Below are 24682 nucleotides of genomic sequence, written 5' to 3'. Positions count from 1 at the left end.
ACAAGCGGTAAAGCTGGGCAATATAGCCCAAAGAATATTACAATATGCCACGAACATGGGGAAGGCTGCCACCCTAAACAAGGGGACCAGATTGCAGTGCTTTGGCCACAGACTGCATCTTACAGTTGGTAAGTTATGCCCAATTGCACATTCCATTTTATTACTGTTGCTATACTATTACTGTTACATAATATTACCTAGCAACCTGTTCTGAAGTTTCATACATTTTAATTTTAGAGGATGGGGCTGGGGATGAATGAAGGATACAGACTGTCAATGTTGATAGCCAAAGCTCTTTCTGAAGACATCCTGTTTTTTCATATCGCAATATATAATCGCCGAAAAACAATATCGCAATGTCAGTTCTTTCCAATATCGAGCAACCCTAGTTTAATTCAATGAAAATCAAGCTGATTCTTTCCAAGTAACACATGTGTGCACAGTAGTTTTGCTATGTTTTTGGAGGAGAACATTGCATCCACCTGAAGCCAGCTTTTTCCCCATCAAAACCCCCAGAGCTAAGAGAAAGTGTGGATTTGCCTTGTACTGCAGCCATAAGTGCACAAGACAGACCTTTACCAGCATCATCTCATACATACAGTGAGGGAAATAATTATTTGATCCCCTACTGATTTTGTACGTTTGCCCACTGACTAAGAAATTATCAGTCCATAATTTTAATGGTAGGTTTATTGGAACAGAGAGACAGAATAACATTAAAAGAATCCAGAAAAACACATGTCAAAAATTTTATAAATTGATTAGCATTTTAAGGAGTGAAATAAGTATTTCATTCCCTCTCAATCAGAAAGATTTCTGGCTCCCAGGTGTCTTTTATACAGGTAATGAGCTGACATAAGGAGCACACTCTTAAAGGGTGCTCCTAATCTCAGCTTGTTACCTGTATAAAAGACACCTGTCCACAGAAGCAATCATAGTCCAAACTCCCCGCCATGGCCAAGAACAAAGAGTTGTCCAAGGAAGCCAGGGACAAGATTGTAGACCTACACAAGGCTGGAATGGGCTACAAGACCATCACCAAACAGCATGTTGAGAAGGTGACAACTGTTGGTGTGATTATTCACAAATGGAAGAAACAAAAGAACTGTCAATCTCCCTCGGTCTGGGGCTCCATGCAAGATCTCACCTCGTGGAGTTGCAATGATCATGAGAACAGTGAGGAATCAGCACAGAACTACACGGAAGGATCTTGTCAATGATCTCAAGGTAGCTGGGACCATAGTCACCAAGAAAACAATTGGTAACACACTATGCTGTGAAGGACTGAAATCCTGCAGCGCACGCAAGGTCCCCCTGCTCAAGAAAGCACATGTACAGACCTGTCTGAAGTTTGCCAATGAACGTCTGAATGATTCAGAGGAGAACTGGGTGAAAGTGTTGTGGTCAGATGAGACCAAAATCAAGCTCTTTGGCATCAACTCAACTCGCCGTGTTTGGAGGAGGAATGCTGCCTATGACCCCAAGAACACCATCCCCACCATCAAACATGGAGATGGAAATATTATGCTTTGGGGGTGTTTTTCTGCTAAGGGGACAGGACAACTTCACTCCAGGGACGATGGACGGGGCAATGGTGCGTCAAAATCTTGGATGAGAACCTCAGCCAGGGCTTTGAAAATGGGTCGTGGATGGGTAATCGAGCGTGACAATGACCCAAAACACATGGCCAAGGTAACAAAGGAGTGGCTCAAGAAGAAGCACATTAAGGTCCTGGAGTGGTCTAGCCAGTCTCCAGACCTTAATCCCATAAAAAAAATCTGTGGAGGGGGCTGAAGGTTAGAGTTGCCAAATGTCAGCCGCAAACCTTAATGACTTGGAGAAGATCTGCAAAGAGGAGAGGGAGAAAATCCCTCCGGAGATGTGTGCAACTATAAGAAACGTCTGACCTCTGATTGCCAACAAGGGTTTTGCCACAGTACCAAGTAATGTTTTGCAGAGGGGCTGAATACTTATTTCACTCATTAAAATGCAAATCAATTTATAACATTTTTGACATGCATTTTTCTGGATTTTTTGTTATTCTCTCTCTCACTGTTCAAATAAACCCACCATTAAAATTATAGACTGAACATTTCTGTCAGTGGGCAAATGTACAAAATCAGCATGTGATCAATCACTTTCTACCCCTCACTGTACAAAATTAGTGATAAAATAATCACAACATAAAAAAAAAATATGCAGACATAAGCCAGTCATTAAGTAACAGTTCTAAAAGCAACCCCAGGAAAACAGTGCTTGATGCCCTTTTATGAAGTCTAAATAAGCCGGCTTAAATTAAAAAGTAACAGTGAATAGTCCAATTATTTTCTGGTGCCACCAGCTCCACCAGTTTAAATTTTTCTACAGGATTTGTTAACCAAGACAATTGATAATTTTCCATTAGCCCCCTTTATGGACAATGGCATTTGCAGTCACAATTCATGAAATTGTATGCACAAAAGGGCTCAACGGTTTTATCAGACACCATCTCAGACAAGGAGCAGGAGTAGCCCATCACCTCAGTCACAATCTAGGCCAGAACAAGATATGTTCTACAGGATTCAAGTCCTAACCTAGTTAGTGGTACAGCATGTTAAACGTCAAATGACAAACTGTGGACAGTTTGACATTAAACCCATGTAGGATTTCAGGATTCTACAGGGCACTTAAAATGCATATGCACCTAAATATTTTATAGTTCGATCGATAATTGTAATTTGAGTTTTGCAGCACAACTAACAAATTAAGTATTTGAGGTTTACTAGCTTGTACACCATTTGTGCACCTACATTTATTGGTGAATCTAAATCTTAACTTAGTATTATACTGGTGATATAATAGCTCCCAATAATTTGCCAAGTAGGCTACAGGATGTTTTATGGGCCACAGAAATTGAAAAACTCTGCCCTCACTGGGATCTGTCTCCACTGGTGTGGCCCCTTGTAACATAACATACAAGCAATGTCGATCAAGAAATCAAATGATTCATCTTAAGGACATCATGACTGCATTTACACAGGCAGCCCAATTATTTTCTCCCCAATTAAATGTTTACTTAGCCAATTACATTACATTTTTTCAGGTGATTCCAGTGGGCCAAAAATATATAAATTACAAAATAATTATTAGGCGGCCTGTGTAAACAATGTTATACTTACAAAGGAAATGCAGGCCGCAAGAAGAAGAATCCTCACAAGAAGATCTTCAAACTGTTCAACCACCAGTTCCCATAAAGATTTACCTAAGGGAACAACAAAGCTTGATTGCAATAATGTAATGTGACTTTAAATTAATGAATTGTCATAGAATAAAATATTTGCTCACCCTCCTCAGCAGGCAATTCTGCAGTTCATTCAAGGGATACCGGAAATAGAAAATTTACAGAACATGAATGTTTTCGGAAAACATATCAAACAGAAAAATACAACTATATACGACGTTATATTGTAGTAAAATCCATAAGAAATACTGAACATATTGTAGAATAGGGGCTGGACATTGTCAAATGTACAGCATTGACTGCTTTAGTTTAGAGAAATTTGATTAAAACATGCATGTTGTTGACGTCAGCAATCTTTATTTTAATCAAGCATGCCGGTTGCTGAAGAATGCTAGCAGTAGCCTGTGTTCGCGATAGTTTAGCTAGCGAACAGGCCGTACACCGTGTCGCCAGGCAAAGGATATCACATTTCACAAACTAGTTACTCACCGTTAGGTCCCCATTTTTCCCGCTGCCTCTTCACCTGGTCTAAACTTAGACCTGTGCTTTCATTCACGTTGAAATAGGTGTAAACTTCCTCCACTGTCTTTGTGTGTGCATTCTCCATGGTGAGTCTCAGATTAGCCGCTCGAGGACACTGACTAGATAGCTATTTAGCAGTACTATTTGCTTAGCTGAAACGTCGACCACTCCAATGACTATTCACTTATTTTGCGTCTTCCACAAACTTACGCGAATAAAAGATTCAGGAAGATATATTGTAATCTATTTATAAGGCCGAATATAACCTCACGTGTACTACTGAAAACTGTTGGTAATGTTAGCCCTCACCACTTTTTTTTAGGAAAGCGATGCATTCCCCAGTCAAACTAAAACTTGCCAGTTACAACGTTCCAGAATAACAATAAAGGCAGATAATTCATACCACTGTCAAAACGTTCATTTTTGATCAAGCAATAACATAAGAACAATCCGTTCTCGCAGTTCACTAGTACAAGTAGATGTCCGCTGTCTACTCCTTGTGTGAAGCGGTGGAATCAACACTCACCATCAGTACCCAATCGCATTTGTTCGCTACACTTTCGCACGCTCTGATGGTTGTACTCTGTGTCCGCATGTGGAATGCGCTTATTGGTTGGAGCGACTCCGGAAATCCATTTTTCTTCCCGATCTTTCTCTGGTGTCTCCGCTGTGGTTTCATAGAGATGGATAGATGGGAGTGTATCTTTAAAACCGACCCATTTTGGGGTATGTGAGTGAACGGGTAATCATTTTTAAATACTCTGTTTTCTTATTTGGTTAACCTATATAAATGGCGGGTCCCTCTTAATGACAGGGTTCGAGTAATCTCCTTCCTTCACACTTTGGATGTCCTAATGTATTTATATGTTATAGGAGCTAGTTAGCTAGAGGTAATGTCAGCTAGATTACTAAACTATAATGAGCCAGTGATCACAGTTGCTAAAAGCAATGGTAGCCTCTATGATGGCAGCACCGTATGCATGAACTTCCAAGCAACTACCTTAAAGCAAAGTGCCTGCGTGTGGCCCTGACTGATAGGGAGACCCCGACCAGTAGAAGAGAGGGGGTCCTAAATCAAACTTTGTTAGGGCTCCCAAATGGCTGGAGCCGGCACAGGTGAAAACCGTTCTAAAATGCCTTTATTCCAAGTTAAGTGGTCTCTTCGTCTTCATTGCATCTCTGATATATCATGCCCAATGGTACTTTTGCATTTACATTATCGAATGACGCATATAGGTTGTTGATTCTGCTTGCCACTCCTGTTGGAAACACTTACATTACATCCAGAGGATTACATTAACAAAAAATACTGCCATAATTTTTGGGACAGCAAATAAAATGTGGAGCAGTCCCAAGGGGAAATACTTATGAGAGGCAGGGTTAAAAGGAAGTCCCATATATCCACACCAGGGTATTAGGGCTTGGGCATGTATGGCTGCCACTGTAACTAGGTCACTTATCTTCATGAATGATGAACTGGTGACGGCAGCTTCAGAATTCTGAAGTGTACAGAAAAAAAACGTGATTGGTAGGTGCTTCATCTTAAAGCAATTCTATGTGTCTTAGTTTATTTAGTCAAAAAGGAACCCAAGTTCATTTCATGCAAAGGAACCCAAGTTATTTCATGCAAAATAACCCAATATTAAACATAAGTGCTTTACATTGATATAATATAAACACATCCTAGTACTTTTGGTGCCCTGAAATTTGGGCACTATGCATAAAAAGTGTTCTTATATCTGAATGGTGAGACCAATTTGTTCAAATACCATAAAAAAATAGAATCCATTCTTTTACTTCAGAGTAACAGTTTTATTTCAAATCCAAACGTTTGGAGTATGGAGCTCCCCAAATTCCTTGCTGTCTCAATAATTATGCAGTACACAATGGAACAATACAACATTTACCCAAAATAAATATTTTTGTATTTATTTAATTAGTCAACTGTGGAAGCATTCCCAATATTATTTTACATGTCAGAAATCAAGTTTTCTAGACATATTGTAGAATGTTGAAAAAAAATTATCTCCCAATATTATTTACATCTGTTTGTAATCAAATATTTAGCACTCTTATTGAGATTGTTATTCCAATTTATACGATTTATGTGTTCTCAGGAATCAATCGTCGCTGTCCCTGCACTCACTCTGAATAAAGGTTGTGGGTGAATGGGAATTACACCTCACTTTTCATGTCCACATAAGGTGACTGGCACACTTCAGTGGCCTGTAAACCAATACTTTTAGATTATTGTTTTAGAGTTTAATTGGGCACTAATTCAAACACCAGCCTTGTAGGTCTAGGTTTTTTTTTTATCAGTAAGGTTTGAATGAAAGGCTGGCTCCCACCAGCAATATGTATTTGGATGTGATATTTCAAAAACTCTCTTCAAGCCTGTTGGTGCTACATGTTATTGTCACGTACTTCAAACAAGGTAAGGCATATTTTGGAAAGAGTTCTTCCTTACACAAGTTGGCAAAATTGCTGAACTTCGAAGTAGACTGGAATTTAACACTTTTTATTTTTACCAGAAATGTGTTTTATTCACAAAATTAACAATATATGGACATAATCTGATTTGGCTTGAATCTGCACTGTTCATGCACTGTTGCACATACTACTATACAAGTCTACTGGGCATTGCCCCATACCCCTGATAGATATGGATGAAGCTTAAATGCAGGTCATCCAATTATCCATTATCCATATATTGCCATATCAGCGTGTTTTACCAATGTGGTAAGCAGCTGAACGTAGCAACTGGGATGATGTGGCAGGGTCCTGTAAAGTTCGACTCACATTCAGATTTATTCAAATATTAAAAAAATTTATGCAGGGGAATTTCCTTGGATGAAAAATAAAAAGCTAAAATGATCATTCTTGTTGGTCTAGGATTAGGCGTATACTGTGTTCCAAGAAATCAAGGGTGTACAGAATGTTGTGTTTATAAGAAGTCAAGGGTGTACAGAATGTTGTTTTCATAAGAGTCACCTTTAAGAAAAATGCAGTGATATAATGGACATTGGTCCTGGGTTTTGAGTTATACCGGGGTGTGGGTGGATGTGACTTTTGCAGCTGCTGTCTGCTTGAGATGGTTATTTCAAGAGACTGTGTTTAGTGTGTCCATTCAAGAATCCATCCGATGATGAAAGGAGTTACTTAAGTTTATTACAAGAGACCTTATTTTAAATTAGAAAAAAACAAACATTTGCAACTTTTCTTCAACATCAGATAAGGTGTAGGAGGGCTGACATCATCCAACCATGTTGTCGTTACGAAGATCTGCACTTAAAACCATTTTTTTATTAGAAGTAGATGTTTGATGAACATTAATATAATGTATGCATTAACCTGAAAGGTTATTGGAGTCTTACTGATGAATAAATAAACATTGGGTCGAAAACATAATTATTAAGAAACAGATAGAGACACGCAGACGTAACATCAGTACATTGTGATGTCCAATATCTCAGAATTGTAGCAGACAACAATTGACTTCCCCAAGTTACCTCAACCACCATGTTGTTTTAGTTGGGCTTAAAGGGACTGTGAGTGCTTATATTCAGCTTCTTTTCCCATAGTGAGTCTATGTTTAGTAACAGCCTTTGGGCAGTGTGCCATTTTATCACCTTATAAGGTTCAGTAAAAAAGTAGGAGAATGTAGCATGTTAGGGAAGATTCTCTCTGGATTAACGACGGTATTGCTGATTGATGTGTCATTCAAGGCCTCTATATAACCTAGAGTTTCAACTAGAACATCGCCAGTAGATGGTTGGGAGAATGAATTTGGGGAAACAATAAAACCACTATTCTGTAATATACTTTCCTGACAGGATTTACATCAAAAATACATATTTCGTATATTTGTTTCCAAACTGTATTTGTGTCTTGTAGTATCTGGGGAAGGTTGGGGGATAGGTTTACTTACTGTAGCACTAACATTAGCTAACTATTTTAACTATTAACTAGTCTGATTCTATTTGACCATGGAAAGAAATATATACATAGTGATGTCATGCATGTTTCAGGAAAGTGGAATTGTCCTTTCCATTGGGAATATATCTATGATGATCTCCTGCACTCTAGTGGACACACTTTTCTACATACTCGCGTTAATCCCAGCCCCAGCACCAGTTAACATGTGAGCAATCTCCACTTGTTATTGGTGCGCCCTTTCAAATGCACCCAACTGTAAACTGTATCTCTCTTTATCTGCCTTGAGAAATTAGTTCAAGGTAGAGTACTGTCTAAGCAGTAGTTATCCACCTGTGTTGCTGAGGCAATCTCCTTGGCGTATGATAGCAGAGGGAAAGGGTGTGTTCACACTACTGGGGTGTAGTGCAATCTTGGGCGCTGTTCAATGACTTGACTGTTGTGGGTATGTGCTGTGATGAGCTGGGTTTCACCTCACAGGTTTGTGAGTTTCTATTTGTTAAATGTCACATCTCCCAGCATTGTGCAAAGTTTAATATTTAGTGGGGCAGTGGTGGGTGAATAGGTAAAGATAAATCATGTCAGAATTTTTCCACCTTTAATGTGACCTATAACGTGAACAATTCAATTCAATGGCTGGGCCATTCCAAAATGTTAATCTTCTTCTGGTGAAGCCAGGCTTTTGTGGTCATTGTCATGCTGAAAGGTGAACTTCCTCTTCATCTTCAACTTTCTAACGGACGCCTGAAGGTTTTGTGCCAAAATTGACTGGTATTTGGTACTGTTCATAATTCCCTCCACCCTGACTAAGGCCCCGGTTCCAGCTGAAGAAAAACAGACCCTTACATGATGCTGCCACCACCATACTTCACTGTGGGTGTGCTGTTCTTTGGGTGATGTGCAGTGTTGTATTTGCGCCAGACATACCTTTTGGAATGGCCAAAAGGTTAAACCTTGGTTTCATCAGACCATAACATATTTTCCCACGTGCTTTTGGGAAACTTGATGTTTGTTTTTGCAAACTTCAGCTGGGCTTGGATGTTTTTCTTTGTAGGAAATGTCTTCTATCTTGCCACCCTACCCCATAGCCCATTCATATGAAGAATATGGGTGATTGTTGTCACATGTAGCACACAGCCAGTACTTGCCAGAAATTCCTGCAGTTCCTTTAATTTTGCTGTAGGCCTCCCTGACCAGTTTTCTTTTCATCTTTTCATCAATTTTGGAGGGACGTCCAGTTCTTGGTAATGTCACTGTTGTGCCATATTTTCTCCACTGTGTTCCATGGTATATCTAATGCTTTGGAAATTATTTTGTACCCTTCTCCTGACTGATATCTTTGAACAATGAGATCCCTCTGATGCTTTGGAAGCTCTCTGCGGACTATGGCTTTTGCTCTGAGATGCAACTAAGAAAATGTCAGGAAAATCCTACTAGAACATCTGAACTTTACTTGTGATTAATCAGAGTCACTTTAAATTATGGCAGGTGTGTATTCTATTTAACATGAGTTTGAATGTGATTGGTTAATTCTGAACACAGCCACATCCCCAGTTATAAGATGGTGTGCACACTTATGCAACTAGATTATTGTAAGGTTTTTATTTTTAATTTTTCCCCCTCGAAGATTTCAGTTTGTTTTTTAATTGAAACATATTATAGGTCACATTAAAAGTGGAAAAAGTTCTGACATGATTTACCTTTGTCTCACAAAAACCTGTCATTTTAACCGTTGTGTGTATACTTTTTATATCCACTGCATATATATATATATATATATATATATATATATATATATATAAATATATATAGCTCTGGAAAAAATCAGCATCTCTTAAATCAGCATCTCTCCATGAATGTCAGCCATTCCATTCCAGCGTCTGTTTAATTCCAACACAGGCTCACCTCATTTTACTTAATGAGGTACTGATTAGGTGATTACCTGAACCAAATATAATTTAACAAGGTATAAAAGTATAAAAACCACTGCTGTGGTAATCACTATCCTCTTGCAATAGGACCAGCTGGATGGCAAAAAGACTGCAAGTAGTACCCCAGAGATAATTTGAATAAAAAAATAACTATTCAGCATGACAAAACAGTTGAAAAGAAAAGCTTTGAGTGAGGAAAAGAAGGGTTCAATACTGGCTTTACTGGCAGAGGGATACAGTGAGCTTCCATCCTGAAAATTTGAAAGACAGCGGTTCAAAAGAACAAGGTCAAGCCACAGACATTGGGGACAACAAAGCTACAGACTGGCAGAGGGCGAAAACGACTCTCCACTGACTGAGATGACCATCAACTCATTCGAATGTCACTCAACAACCGTAGGATGACATCAAGTGACCTACAAAAAGAATGGCAAACAGCAGCTGGGGTGAAGTGCACGACGAGGACGGTTCTAAACAAGTTCCTAGGGGCAGGGCTGAAGTTGTGCAAAGCTAGAAAAAAGCCAATGAGGCATCAGTGAGAAGCAAAGAAGAGCCAGGGAGAAGTTAGCAAAGGACTGTAAGGATTGGACTATAAAGGAATCGAGTAAGGTCATCTTCTATGACAAGTCACATTTTCAGCTTTGCCCAACACCAGGTCGTCTAATGGTTAGACGAAGACCTGGAGAGGCCTACAAGCCACAGTGTCTCACACCCACTGTGAAATTTTGGTGGCGGATCGGTGATGATCTGGGGATGCTTCAGCAAGGCTGGAATCAAGCAGATTTGTCTTTGTGAAGGACGCAAGAATCAAGTACAAGGTTATCCTGGACGAACACCTGCTTTCTTCTGCTCTGACAATATTCCCCAACTCTAAAAAAATTCCAGCAGGACAATGCTCAATGCCACACAGCTAGGTCAAGGTGTGGATGGAGGACCACCCGATCAAGACCCTGTCATGGCCAGCCCAATCTCCAGAACTGAACCCCATTGAAAACCACTGGAATTTGATCAAGAGGAATATGGATGGTCACAAGCCATCAAACAAAGCCGAGCTACTTGTATTTTTGTGCCAGGAGTGGCATAAAGTCACCCAACAGCAATTTGAAAGACTGGGGGAGAGCATAAAAATCAGGGTTATTCCACAAAATATTGATTTCTGAAGTTAAAAAATTAGTATTTTGTTGTTGAAAAATGAATATGAATTTGTTCTATTTGCGTCATTTGAGGTCTGAAAACATAGTTTTTTTGGTTATTTTTACCAGATGTTGTTTTCTACAAATAAGTGCTCTAAATGACAATATTTATATTTGGAATTTGGGTGTAATGTTGTCTGTAGATTATAGAGTAAAACAAAGAAGGGAAAAACATATCTGACTCTCGCGACAGTAGCTTGTTAGTAGATTGTGACGAAAGTGAGGTCAAAGTGGATCGTACGCGTGTGTTTGTTGCTCCGTGCCTGCAGTGAAAGCTTGCTTGCTTGTTACTTGTAAGGGTTTCTTCGTGGATGTTGTGTCAAATTGTTGTCATATAATGTCGTGACTGGATAAGCTACTGACTTTGTGCTATAAACAAGACTTATATTTAAAGATTTTTCGTGGATCACTCGTGAGTTTCCTGTCCTGCAAAGGATTTTTTTCCCCCCAATAGTTGCTAGTCATGCGTGGTTGCTCGTTAACTAACTAGCTACCATAGTTGGGAAATGTCTCGTGTGAGGAGGCAAGGTTATTTGGTTAGCTAACGAAAGCTAGATGTTCAGAAGTTCAGCTTTATCATAAAGCATGTTAAACTTAGCATCAAGTCGAGACTTAAGAAATGCTGACAGTCCAAGCATTGATAGGGAGTCCACGGGTGTTGCGTTTCAAAAGTAACGGTAAGCCTCATTTAGCTGATTATAGTTTGGTAGATCAGTTTATTAGTTTAAAAGATAGTCTAATTATTTAGCCATCCAATTTTAAGTTTACCTCAAATAGTCATGTTATCAGAGCGAAATTAAGTACTTGGCTATTGTCACCCCTGAACGGATGTTGTCACTTATGTTTTTCCTGTTTCGCGGATAATATTACACATTAACGAAGCATTAATGACGGCCATTGGTTGTAACCTCCAACACATAATCCAGTCTGTAAATCTGAAATGATTGGATAGTTTTGAATTACCATATTGTTTTCCCCTATCAAGCCTTTCGGATTCTGAGTGTAGGGAGAATGGGCTAGGTTTCTTTTTCGGATTTCATCCCGTCCAGGCTGAAGTTGCCTTCATGCCCCTCTCAGCTCCTACTTTGAAATATGAATGTATTTAGTATGTTTATGTGAAAGCAACAAGGTGAAACTGGTTATACCGCACACCTATCCTTGTTTTGAATTGATGAGGATGAAATTGTGATTACATTAACTCTGCTGGAACTATATTGAACAATAACTTCAGCTGTTGCGGTTTTCATCAGGTTGGCTTTACAAGTTTACAAGGATACGGTTAATGATGAGCGAAGAGTCAGAGAAAACACTGACCATGCCACTGAAACGAGTGGAAGAGGGAAATGGAGATTCTGGTGAGAATGGGCACATCAGAAAGAAACTTAAGTCTGATGTAGAAGATACTGGTGATGAAAGGAAACATCCCAAAAGAAAAGTAGTCCTGCTTTTGGCATATTCAGGCAAAGGGTACTACGGGATGCAGGTTGGTATGAATTATTTTATGATCTTTTCATAAGTATTATGAGAAGGGAAATGGTTTTAACAAAATAGCAGCATGTCACTTTTAATATTTGGCATCAGCACGCATTTCAGCTGATATATGCCAGTTTAATATAAATGCCAAGTTGAAATTCATTGTCTTAAGTGGAATCAAAAAAAAGGCTGGTTGTGAAAATTGAATGAAGCAAATGCTAACCCTATTGAATCTGTATGTATAACACATTTGTAATTTAATTTAGTTTGGAATATTTTTTGAAAGTAAAGAATCCTTGTAATTGTTACTGGGCAATAACTACTCAATTTACCTGCTACTTTTATTTATTTGTAATCTGCTCTTTGGTTTTTGTTCTTCAGAGAAATGCTGGTTCCTCCCAGTTCAAAACAATTGAAGATGAGCTGGTCACAGCACTGATTAAGTCTGGGTGTATCCCAGACAACCATGGAGATGACATGAAAAAAATGTCATTCCAAAGATGTGCGAGAACTGACAAGGTATGGGAGAAGAGTATAGAAAGGGGTCAATTGTTGTCTGCATGGATAGCCTTATAATCTATTACTTCAGGTTTAAAACTAATCTTATACACTTCAAAACAAAAACAAAGTGTGTGACTTGACACATTAAATATTATTACCTTACGTTTTGATGAGCTCAATTTGTTTTGTCAGGGTGTTTCTGCAGCAGGTCAAGTGGTCTCTCTAAAACTGTGGATGATTGAAGACTTAATGGAAAAAATCAACTCCAATCTTCCAACTCAGATTAGAGTGCTGGGTAAGGCTGCACTGCTTCTAGTAAATGTTTGTAGACAAAGCTAAAGCCTAAACAAAGAACCCCAGGGTGTCAGAATTACGAATAGTATTGGGTTTAGTATTGGCCATCCCTTTTGCAAAGTCAGATTTAAATGTAGACTTAATGTTTCCTGAAGAAGTCTTGCATGTTTACTAAGAATGCAATTTGTTCAATGTATTTTATTTTGCCTAATGACTTCATCATGAATTGTAAATATACTACTTTGAAGAATCTACAATCCTGTTTCCATAAAAGTTGTGATGATGCGTAGAATGCAAATAAAAACAGAATGCAATAATGTGCAAATAATTTATCCCTATATTTAATTGAAAATAGTACAAAGACAAAATATCAAATGTTGAAACTGAGAAATGTTATTGTTTTTGGTAAAATACGTGCACATATAGAATTTAATGCCAACAGCATGTTTTAAGAAAGGTATTGCATCTCCTCTTCTTTAAACAATACTCTGTAAGCATTTGGGAACTGAGGAGACTAATTGCTTTAGTTTTGAACGTGAAAGGTTTTCCCGTTCTTGTTTGATATAGGATATAAATTGCTCAACAGCTTAGGGTCTCCTTTGTCGTATTTTTTGTTTCATAATGTGCCAAATGTTTTCAATAGGTGACAGGTCTGGACTGCAGGCAGGCCAGTTTAGCACCCAGACCCTTTTACTATGGAGCCATGCTGTTGTAATATGTGCAGAATCTGGTTTGGCTTTGTCTTGCTGAAATAATCAAGGCCTTCCCTGAAAAATACTTTGTCTGCATATGTTGCTACAAAACCTGTATATATTGTTCAGCATTAATAGTGCCTTCACAGATGTATGCTGGCTTATTGTCAACTGTGCCTTGATAATAAGCTGGTTGATCCCTCTCTTCTTTAGCCCGGAGGACACGGCATTCATGATTACCAAAAATATTTTGGTTGATTTGTCAGACCACAGCACAGTTTTAAACTTCGCCTCAGTCCATCTTCAATGAGCTCGGGCCTAGAGAAGGCGGTGACGTTTCTGGATCTTGTTTATATATGGTTTCAGCAACATCCAATAATGCAGTGTTGCCTGAGGGCCCGAAGGTCTCAGCCATCCAATATTGTTTTTCGGCCTTGTCCCTTGTATATAGAGATTACTCCAGATTCTTTGAACCTTTTAATGATATTATGTACTGTAGATGATGAGATCCACAAAGAAACAATAACATTTCTCAGTTTCAACATTTGACATGTTGTCTTTGTACTATTTTCTATTAAATATATAGGGTTTAAATGATTTTCACATCATGGCATTCTGTTTTTCTTTCCATTTTATTGTCCCAACATTTTTGGTAACAGGCTTGTACAAATGAAATGTATTTTAATCTTTTCAATATTTTGGGTTGCTACATGTTTCTTTGTTAGTTCATAGTTTTGATGTTTTCACTATTATTCTACAATGAAAAAAATCATAAAACTAAAGGAATACCCTTGAATGAGTAGGTGTCCAAACCACAGACTGGTACTCTATCTAATTAATAAAACTAACTGGTGGTTCAGCTACTAATGTGGTTAATACATAGTTTGACATTTTGCCCCTTTAGGTCTGAAACGAGTCACAGGAGGCTTTAATTCCAAAAACAGCTGTGACGCCCGCACATACTCGTACATGCTCCCCACTGTGGCCTTCGCCCCAAAGAGCTACAACACCAAGAATTCCACTGCATTCCGCCTCGACCCAGAGACACTGCAGAGAGTAAATCGTTTGTTTGCCAGTTACAAGGGCACTCATAACTTTCACAACTTCACCTCTCAGAAGGCAGCACGAGACCCCAGCGCCCGCCGCTACATCACAGAAATGTCCTGTAGTGAGCCTTTTGTGCGCAGTGGCACAGAGTTTGCTGAAATTACTGTGCGTGGTCAGAGCTTCATGATGCACCAGATTCGGAAAATGATTGGCCTAATAATAGCTGTTGTGAAGGGCTATACAGGGGAAGAGGTTTTACAGCGAAGCTGGGGTGAGGAGAAGGTGGATGTCCCCAAGGCCCCTGGATTGGGTTTAGTGCTTGAGAAGGTCCACTTTGACAGGTACAACAAGCGCTTTGGTGGGGATGGCCTCCATGAGTGTCTGGAGTGGACTGAAGAAGAGCAGGCCATCATGGCCTTCAAGGAGGCGCATATCTACCCAAGCATTGTAGAAACAGAGTGCCTGGAAGATTCCATGGTGAACTGGATGGCTACACTGCCTATCCATGACTTTGAGGCCACTGCAACAGGAGCTCAAGTTAAGGATAGGGGTCAAGTGAGTAAATAAAACAGAATAATAGATTTGCCAGTTTAATTATCAGTGGTTGTTAAAATAATCTTGAGAAATATTGAACATTATAATGTAATCATCTGAAGCAGTTCACTGGAATTCATGTCTGCAATATTTTTGGAAGATGCCCTTACCTTCTGTTTTGTAACTCATACAATCTTTGTTCATTTCCAGGATGATGATGAGGAGGGTAATGGATCAGATTCTGCACTTTGAATATACATATGTGAATATACAAGTGTTTCTGTGCTGTAGGCCCTCTCTCAAGAATTATTTTTGTTTTGCCACTTATGTACTGGACAATGGAGACGTTTTGAATAAACATTTCTTTTAAACCATGCAGTGTGAATTGTTTATTGACTGAATAAGGTAATCTGCGCCCCACGGCAGTGAAGCTCAGTCAATATTGATCATCTTCCCACCCTTCCAATTTGTTCCTCTGCAGCCTGTGGCAAGGATCTCTGAAACCTCCCATGCATAAATATTTTGAATTATATCTCTGTATGAAGCCAGAGAAGCATTGTAAATAATGTATCACCCGGACAACCACAATTAAATGTTTGTTTTATAATCTTTTTAGCTAGCGAGTGAGTTTTTAGTTAGCGAGATACAGAGAACGTCTGCCCTGGCATTGGTAGGCACAAATTGCATATCTAATGGGCTATATTGGCCTATATCAGTGATTCTTTCGATTATAGTACTAGTGTATACTACTGTCTGAATTATTTGCTTGCCATTTGCTTGGTTAGGGAAGTCTATAAAACAATGGTTATAAGGGGTATAATGGAAAAATAATCATGCACAACATAACATTTCATTTATTATTAAGCAATTAACCTGTAACAGTTGCTAATTTGACAATTCCCTGAACAAAAAAAAGCACATTTTTTCCTTAGCTGCATCACATGTGCTAGGCTACTTCGGTTGCCAAGTTACGGATCCAAGATTCATCTCCGGGGGGAAACTCGGAGTTCAGAAGTTTAGTTCCGCAAACAAAAAAGTACACTCCTGAGCACTATGTGGCAGTATGCATATTCTTTTGGATGTGATCTGCCAAACAAAATCGAAAGAAGAAGAAAAGAACCGGCGTTGGTTTCCTGTATTGGTCTGTTCGCAGTCTGGTACAAAAAAAAATAAAGATTAAGATGGCTGCTTCCAAGAGGTCCAACATGAGTTCAGAAAACTCAACGGAAGATGGGTTAAAAGCAAATAAAGCTGACATTAGCAGTAAAGTCGATCTGTTAATTCAGAGCAGAAAACACGCAAACGATGTGTTCGACATTCTTGAGTACCTGCAGGTAGATTATTACATAATTACTTGATTTACATTTGCTTTTTAGCTTAATGTTTGGAAAGCTAACGTTAGCTAACAAGACTACCAACACACATGTTGCCTATCTATATTCATTATAATTGTACATTTTCTAATTTTTCCTCAGTCAGAGAAAGAGAAGATCGTTGTTTCTGCGATAAATGCATGTTGTAAACTGTTCTGCACGTTATTGGAGAGGGCAGACCTATTTGTTGGGCAACTGCCGAAAGAAGAGGAAATGTTAATTGGTGAGTGTCTGCAAATGTCTATGTGTTTAACTATCCCGATGGTATCAGTTTAGCGCTGGATCTCCTGATCTGACAAAAACGATTTTTTCAAGTATAGGTCTGTAGTACATAGTTTTCTAGGCAAATGTTTTATAGCCAAGTGAGAATTAATCACTTACTGTACTGTACTGGAAGAAATACATTTGAACTAGTCAATAATAATAGAAACAGGGATACTGTAACTGTACCATTATAGCATATTTCCCAATCCTTTTGAATTACTGATATTTGTAATCTGACATTAAAAACATAGGGATTACAGGCAGACAGACTCCAATGAAAGGGTTCCAGTTCATAAAGACCAGCTGATTTGTAACTCTTTTGGCATCTCATTCACCAGTACTGTCAGAAAAGGGAAATTGGTTGCTCTGAGGAAGAACTGTAGAGGACAGGGATAGCTGCAGGAATGAACAGGACAAAATGTCATGGCCAGCCTAGGCTAGCTCTGTCAAAATGACTGTTGGAGCCCTTTCCTTTGTGGGCTGTAATTTGCCATCACATCTGTTGATCGAAATGCATTAAAATGTAAACAAATTAAATGATTCAGTAGTTATAGTTGATGGGTTATGTTATGCAAATGTGTACAACAGTGTGAAAGGTTGCAGAAAAATAAACTGGACAGATGGGGGAAAAACTGCTGTGTCTGAGAGAAAAGGTGGTTTACAATACAGTGAAATTCAAGAGCTTGCAAGGAGGACACACAGAGAGTTAACCTTCTAACTTGACCATATGAAACAACTTGTCCGTTATGTATGAAAACAGTACACAACTATGCAAAAATAGAGCAAATCAAAAATAACTTTTCCACACCTACCTGTAATTACATATACTTAAAGTACCCCCTGGACAACAAATCTGTACTTGGACAATGTGTGAATAGCCAAGTTACAGATACTAATATAATATATTATTTGTTATTGTGTCTTGTCTATTTTGAATGGTAACTGACTTTGTTGCAGGTGATCACAGTGCAGATGAGAAGTACAGGATGTTCATGCGCCACCGTTACAACAGCTGTTTGGACCTGCTTCTAGAGCACATCAGTCATGATTCATACCAGATTAAAGTGAGTGGCCTTTTTGACTACATGATAAAGTCATCATTAGGGCCAGGATTAAAAAAACTGGTCTGGTCCCTAATTGGATTTTGCTCTTGCCTACTTGTCATTCAGTTTTATACAGGGTTTGCTCAGTAGAAATAAACTGCCAATCAGCTTTGGGTAACTCTGGGACCTAGCATGAAAAGCAGGGTGCTTCCTCCATTTGAATGATTAGGGCTTATTCTTTTCTGGGGTCTTGATGTATGTCAAAGAAAATCCCTTGGCCCGAATAATCTGTGATGTGTAATGTGATATGTATCGTTTTCATAACTAAGTCATTCAGATGTTGAATGTGTTTGGTCTGATAATGCTATTCATTTGTATTCTAATACAGGAGAGTGCCCTGTGTACTCTGATGAAATTTGCCTCCATGGAAGGGAAGTTTCCACTCCAAGACTTAGACTGGAGTGAACACTACAGCTTCCCAAGAGAAATCATCCAGGTAGAAATTTCACTAGCTAGGTTTCTACGCTGTTGGAAACAGATTTTTATGCAGATAGGTTAATAGTCTATTCTGAAATCTGTGCAAAGCAGCTGTGCCATTTCCTACCAGTGGTGTGTTTCCAGCAAACATGCTATAAAAAGGAGTTTGTCTTGATGTAGTGTACAAAAGGAAAGTCTTGCTGAATTTTCTGTGTACTGAATAAACATCTGTCGAAAAGTACTGAAGAGTGAGATTTGTCAAACATCAGCAAAGCACTGATCAGCATGTCACCAGAATAAGAGCCTTAAATGTTCTCGTTAGGAGCATCTCTCTTCCCTTTCATCACTGTCAAGTTCATCTTATTTTATCTGTAGCCACGAGGTCAAGTGCAGTGTTGCACGTGCTATGCTCTACCAACCGAGTCACAGTTTTAACATTGAAAGTCTGCATTGACCTTTTGCTCTCTTTGCAGGCAGTGGTTGACAAACTCCTCTCTCAGGAGGAGGATATGGCCCTTCTTATCTCCAGATTTCAGGAGTACCTGGAGATGGAAGATGTGCGTTACTACGTCATGAGTGCCATCCGTGAGAATGTTGCCAGGGTGATGGACAAAAACAAAGGGGTAGGTTCCTCTGGTTTTCAGTATTATCTTTTTTTTTTTTTTAAACTTTCTTCACTCTTTCTTTTTGAATCGCTTGTGTTGATCTGTGCTCTTAACCAACTCAATCTTTGGACTGTTTTCTGTCAGATGTTGGATTTGACTAGTCTTGTTTCTTCAGGTGGTGATTCCGGTCTACCAGAACAATGTGTTCACTCTGCTGTCTAATATCAGCATGCCAAGCCAGGAGTCTGAACTGACCAACTACCTGGTCAAACAGGAAGGTCAGTCCCTCACAGAGTACGATTGTGTTTTTCTGATTGATAAAAAAAAGTCAAATTACGAATGTATTTTCAGCAACTCGATGCAACATGTTCTTGAAGTTCATCAATGTGCAGGATTCTGTACTTTTCATAAAAGATGTACATGGCTAGTTTTTCCTCTGCAGAAAACATGTTGTAACAGTAGGCAATTATAAACATAAGCATCAAACAGACAGGCGATTTTAAATACATACATGTCTTCCCCTAGTTTCTCACTATTTTGTTACATTTGGTTTTGTACTTCCAATCAAGCTCTGGAGAGTCCACGCTCTGGAAGTCAGTCTAACCAACACTTTGGAATGGTGTGGACCGTTGACCTCAGGGTTTTATTTGCATTACCAGAGAGAGAATGAAACCCTAGATTGACCCTAGATCTTAGTTTACATAATCATTTTTAAAACCAATCTTTTGGGAGGCCCTAATTGGTGAAGAGTTTTTATGCAGATGTTTATGCAGACCAAAGACCTCCCCATTGCACACATTGGTTAAGGAGTAGGCTGACCGGCAGTCAAACAAAAGTAGTAGGGGAACAGCAGCTACTTAAACATTTCTCTAAATAAACCAAAGCACAGAGGGCGCTTGGGTTCTATAGCTTTAGGAAGAGGCTTCCATAGATGTGTGTGGCAGTTATCTTCCCTAGCACAACCTCAGCCTTAACCTATTTAAATGTATTGCTCCGTGTTTCTTTACACAGCTAAACATGAAGACTGGAAAGCAGCTAAACTAAAAGTAAGAAAAACTTCAACTCAACTGGAGACAAAGGCCTTTAGTGCCTTTCATGATTAGAAGTTTCTGTATTGTCAGGTGTGATTGTAATGATCATCTGTACTTACCATCAGGAACACAAACGTGCCTTTGAACGTCTGTGGCTCGGGTTTCTGAAGTATAAGGTATATAATCAACTTTAACATGTACATACAACACATTTGGATGTGTGGTTCCATACTGCTGCCTGCAACTTTTAGAATAATTAGTATTTTTGTCCGTCTGTCGCCTACTGTAGTTGCCTAGCAGCATGTACAAGATGGTGCTGGTTATCCTCCATGACTCCATCCTGCCCCACATTAGCAATCCCACACTGATGATCGACTTCCTGACTGCAGCATATGATGTTGGTGAGTTGGGTTACCCTAGTCTATAGAACACAACTTACTATTAGATGCTATGCTTCGCCTCTCTGTGATCATCTGAATGTGTTTGAGTGGACAGTGCAGGACTTTCTAAATGTTGATGATATCACAATGTTGCTGTAATCCCACCATAAAAAAAAGTTACAGTGCAGCCCCACCAATGAGGCTAGGTCTGAAATTAGAGCTTTGACAGTTCATTGTTTTAGATTAAGGATAATGCTTGAATCTTAAAGTAGGGCAGACCTCACCTAGTCAACTGGCCTATAATGGTAAGTTAGGCTCTTGGTCAACTAATATTTTATAGTTTTGCAGTCAGAATTATTTATTTTCTTCCAAAACACCAGTCTGAGTCATATGTCTAATTGGACTTATTCTTTGCAGAGGCCTAGGGTCCATCAGTCTATCACTGTCACAGTCCACCATGGTTTTTATAGTGGGCTGTGATACTGAATGAAAGAAATGTTGTAACACACATTTCAATAGACTACCCATAGCTTTAATAGGCTACCTGTCAACATGTTTTTGTCTGTGCTTGTTCAGAACCAGAAAGGTGCACGTCTTCACTAGTCATTGTTGTGCAGACTTGTGCACATATCCAGATTAGTGACCAGAAAGCACGTTTCAAAGATCAAGAAGGATTGTAAAAACTCCCTAGATTCTAGAATCTAGGAAGAAACCTAGGGCTCCTTTTCTGGTTATTCTTGGTGGAGATGGGACTACATGGCCCATAAGGATCACTTGTTAAAAAGATTCAGGGTATTTCTGTTTGTAATTTCTGAATGTATAATATAATTACTTTTATTTTCAAATAATATAATTATACAAATAACATAATATACATCTGAATCCTTGTTTTTTGAGATTTGTAAAAAAAAGCCATTACTGTTCAGCCACATTGGTTTTCGTTGTTTCTTTTTCTATAGTGTATTGGTACGACTAAGGACTAGGGATTTTATGTTGTGTTTTCTGTGTCTCTACAGGAGGGGCCATCAGTCTGCTAGCCCTCAATGGCCTGTTTGTGCTCATCCATCAACACAACCTGTGAGTATTTCAAAGTTTCAAGTGTTAACTTTTGGTATGTACTGTGCTAGGCTCTAAGGTTGTTTCTTTTCTGTGTGTGCAGAGACTATCCAGATTTCTACAAGAAGTTGTACAACCTGCTGGAGCCCTCGGTTTTCCATGTGAAGTACAGAGCACGCTTCTTCCACTTAGCAAATATTTTTCTCTCCTCCACGTAAGACCTCTACTCTTTTCACCTCACTGATTATTAATAACTTAATCCTCCACATCTGCTGTAAATTAGTCAACTTGTAACTCATTCTATTTCCCTCTCCCTAGTCACCTGCCAGTCTACTTGGTGGCTGCTTTTGCCAAGCGTCTGTCCCGTTTGGCTCTCACTGCGCCACCTGCTGCCCTGTTGATGGTACTACCCTTCATCTGCAACCTGATTCGCCGTCATCCTGCCTGCCGTGTCCTCATTCATAGGCCCAGTGCAGCAGATCGTAGGTGTCCCCATTTTACACCATGCACTCTCACCTGGGGAGATGGAAATGAGTCAGATTATAATATTGTTAATGTGGTTTTTACATACACGCGAGGTCTCAAAGAGCTTTGGAACAGCGAACTGAATGTTTTACTAGACTTTTGACACCGCTTGTCATTTCCTGTGCATTGGACAGAAGCCTGTGATGACCCGTACATGATGGAGGAGGAGGACCCTGCCCGCTGTCATGCCCTGGAGAGCAGCTTATGGGAGCTTCAGGTGTTTGGGGCCTTTTAGAGAAACATAAATGATCCATAGACATCCAACTCCATCTGTGCTATTACAGATTCAGTCAGGTTTTTTGGGGGGCCATTTGTTGTTAAAGTGGAGACAAAAAGGGTCCCTGAAGATTGTGTATTGTATCATGCCAAATTGTGAACCATGTCATCAAAACCGCTCACTTTCAAACCTGGAATTTCATGGTTGAGAAATGTTAGCGATTCTAATGATTGTGCACACAAATCACATATTACACATCCACACCAAAATTGAAGGTTTTAAAAAGGACTGCGTCTTTTAACTTTGGCCTTTTCCACTCCACCTGGGTGTAGACTCTGCAGAACCATTACCACCCTGATGTGGCAAAAGCTGCCATGGCGATCAACAAGCCACTGTCACAGAAGGAGGATGACTTTAAAGAGCTGCTGGAGCTTTCCACCTATGAGGTGAGATACATCACCAAACTGTTCTCATCTGTTCTTTTGGTCCTCCCTGGTTCAAAGTCCCAAATGTTATTGATGGATATTGTTTATGCTCACAGATGATGGATCGGGCTCTGAAGCAGAAGCAGAGCAGGGCGGTACCACTAGAGTTTGACCCTGCCACCCAGCTGTTGCAGGGTTCTGGGGGTGTGGGGGTGCTGGGGATGCACTTTGGTCTGGAGTAGAAACCACCAGGACCATGTTTTTTTTTTACTCACGGTCCCTCCCCATACAGCCTTTTCATTTTATACACCGGTTTTTATTTCAATAAACCATCAGAAAACTAGTAAGAGTTGTGTTTATATTTCTACTTTACTAGCTAGGTATCAAATTGACAGATTGTTATGCTTGTTTTCCAGATAAAGACGATGCTTTTCAAAGTAGTGTACATAAAAGGTAGTAATTTGACACCTAGGTCTCCCACATTATATCATAGAAGGTATTTGACATCTTTGAGATTCCTACCAAGAAACCATTCTAAATTAATTGGGTTGTGAGTGTACAAACACAGTTCTCCAACAAGTTCTTTGCCAATCAGATAATTTACCAATTTCACCCATGGGAATGGGGAAATTGCTAAAAACAGTAGCCTGAATCTTTAATAAAAATGGTTGGAAACTACTGATTACCACAAACTGAATTTTTATTTGTCATTCAGTCACCCCTTAATGTTCATTTTGTCTCATGAGACATCTTGTGAATAGGCCCCCAGGTGTTCTTGTAACCATGATGGAAACCACTGTCTTAGATTACATTTTACATTTTCTAATTTTGGAGGAGAAACAATAAGCAGACTTCCTCAGTGACATTCCACGAGGAAATGTCATGCCAGTTGTGGTGAAGGGCACACAAATAAGCATAATTTATTTCAATAAATGTGCAATGTATTAAGATAACTGGGTTTTAAGCACAGTATCTGTTAGAATTAGCTTGGCGGTGACTCAAGTTTGATGATTTATTTCTCTGTTACCACGATCAAATAAAAACACAGGACATGGCATTGGTTTGCTTAACTCCCTTGTTAACTTTTGAACTGAGAAATATGAATTCCAAGACACATCCTAGAGTGGCATCTCAGAAACGTCCTTGTTCAAGAAGAACCAATGGGCCAGTTCAAAGGCCCTGAAAGAGGTCACTGTACTACATTAAAAAAAATGCACATTTTAGAATATTGGTACCTACTTTTAAACGATGATCAGCCTGCCACGTGAGATCTGTCATCTCCAGCTATTTCACTTCAACTCCAACACCTCATAAGCCTGTCCTGCTTTTTTTTTTTTACATTTTGTCTTACCACTAGGACTCCTAAACAGCACTAAAAGTTGATAGCTAAAAGTTTCCTCTTAAAACCTATACACAAATCTGCTATGACAAACTTTTACTAAGAGAAAGGGCGGGGTTGACCCCGTTGCTATGGTTGATGTGGTCTACGAACAAACTATGCCCATAGTGATTGGCTGATAGGGGATGGGTCTCTGTCAGTGAATTCATAGCAATACTGTAGAAGGATGTGCCATGTTGCAATAACGATTTCCCCCCAAAAAATAATGTAGGCCAAGTATTACTGATTGAACATGATATACTGAGTGGTCAAGATATGTTCAGCTAATTGTCAGCTTCTTACATGTCTGGCAGCTCGTAAAGAAATGCGCGTTCATCTTTTGATGGTGCAATTAGGCTGTGTCCCGGTTCAGCTTTGGCCATGAAGTCGGCTTTGTTTCGTTGCAGTTGGCGAATGAGGCAACCGAATATTTTGTCGGAATATATGGGGTCTGGAGTGGGCATTTATGGTTTGATGTGATATTCTATTGAAAGATGACAGGGATATACGTAGTTCGTCTGCAATGCATAACTGCATTTTCCCTGTGGCGAAGTAGCGTAGAGTTGTC

The 24682-nt window shown here is 39.3% G+C and overlaps 3 protein-coding genes across 7 annotated transcripts in view; 2 read left to right on the top strand and 1 right to left on the bottom strand.

Moving 5' to 3' along the window:
- Window positions 1-4303, bottom strand: part of atp2a2b (ATPase sarcoplasmic/endoplasmic reticulum Ca2+ transporting 2b) — a 32560-nt gene extending 28257 nt beyond the window's left edge. For both annotated transcript variants that reach the window (XM_010877459.5, XM_010877457.5), the window contains exons 1-3: window positions 3710-4303; window positions 3325-3342; window positions 3159-3241 (exon numbers count right to left, since the gene is read on the bottom strand). In XM_010877459.5, the coding sequence (XP_010875761.1) occupies window positions 3159-3241; window positions 3325-3342; window positions 3710-3827 (219 nt within the window). In that variant the 5' untranslated portion in view covers window positions 3828-4303. The remainder of the gene's footprint in view (window positions 1-3158; window positions 3242-3324; window positions 3343-3709) is intronic.
- Window positions 4304-10990: 6687 nt separating this feature from the next.
- Window positions 10991-15716, top strand: pus1 (pseudouridine synthase 1). Of its 4 annotated transcripts, none has more exons than XM_010877455.4 (6): window positions 10991-11092; window positions 12050-12282; window positions 12654-12791; window positions 12966-13068; window positions 14664-15361; window positions 15551-15716. In XM_010877455.4, exons 2-6 carry the CDS (start codon window positions 12082-12084, stop codon window positions 15590-15592), a joined length of 1182 nt encoding a protein of 393 aa, XP_010875757.1. In that variant the 5' UTR covers window positions 10991-11092; window positions 12050-12081; the 3' UTR covers window positions 15593-15716. The 4 variants fall into 4 exon arrangements, with proteins under 4 accessions (XP_010875757.1, XP_010875756.1, XP_010875758.1 ...); XM_010877454.5 differs by having other exon boundaries at window positions 10995-11476; XM_010877456.5 differs by having other exon boundaries at window positions 10996-11211.
- Window positions 15717-16444: 728 nt separating this feature from the next.
- Window positions 16445-23083, top strand: noc4l (nucleolar complex associated 4 homolog). Its single transcript, XM_010877452.5, has 15 exons — window positions 16445-16674; window positions 16816-16936; window positions 17935-18041; window positions 18409-18516; window positions 18971-19120; window positions 19278-19380; window positions 20114-20148; window positions 20259-20309; window positions 20423-20534; window positions 21530-21590; window positions 21673-21783; window positions 21888-22051; window positions 22229-22311; window positions 22644-22757; window positions 22853-23083. Exons 1-15 carry the CDS (start codon window positions 16522-16524, stop codon window positions 22976-22978), a joined length of 1599 nt encoding a protein of 532 aa, XP_010875754.2. The 5' UTR covers window positions 16445-16521; the 3' UTR covers window positions 22979-23083.
- The last annotated feature ends 1599 nt before the right edge of the window (window positions 23084-24682 follow it).

This window comes from Esox lucius, chromosome 14 (genome assembly GCF_011004845.1).
Source record: "Esox lucius isolate fEsoLuc1 chromosome 14, fEsoLuc1.pri, whole genome shotgun sequence".
NCBI lineage: Eukaryota > Metazoa > Chordata > Actinopteri > Esociformes > Esocidae > Esox > Esox lucius.
Note: the sequence above shows the minus strand (reverse complement) of the source record. Positions and strands in the feature narration are given on the sequence as shown.

Bases quoted from the DNA above. Each gene is read 5' to 3' on its own strand.
- pus1 (XM_010877454.5), top strand. From the start codon at position 11,419: ATGCTGACAGTCCAAGCATTGATAGGGAGTCCACGGGTGTTGCGTTTC. The intron at 12,283-12,653 runs GTTGGTATGAAT...TTTGTTCTTCAG, and splicing joins AAGGGTACTACGGGATGCAG to AGAAATGCTGGTTCCTCCCA. The intron at 15,362-15,550 runs GTGAGTAAATAA...GTTCATTTCCAG, and splicing joins AAGTTAAGGATAGGGGTCAA to GATGATGATGAGGAGGGTAA.
- noc4l (XM_010877452.5), top strand. From the start codon at position 16,522: ATGGCTGCTTCCAAGAGGTCCAACATGAGTTCAGAAAACTCAACGGAA. The intron at 16,675-16,815 runs GTAGATTATTAC...ATTTTTCCTCAG, and splicing joins ACATTCTTGAGTACCTGCAG to TCAGAGAAAGAGAAGATCGT. The intron at 18,517-18,970 runs GTAGAAATTTCA...CTCTCTTTGCAG, and splicing joins TCCCAAGAGAAATCATCCAG to GCAGTGGTTGACAAACTCCT.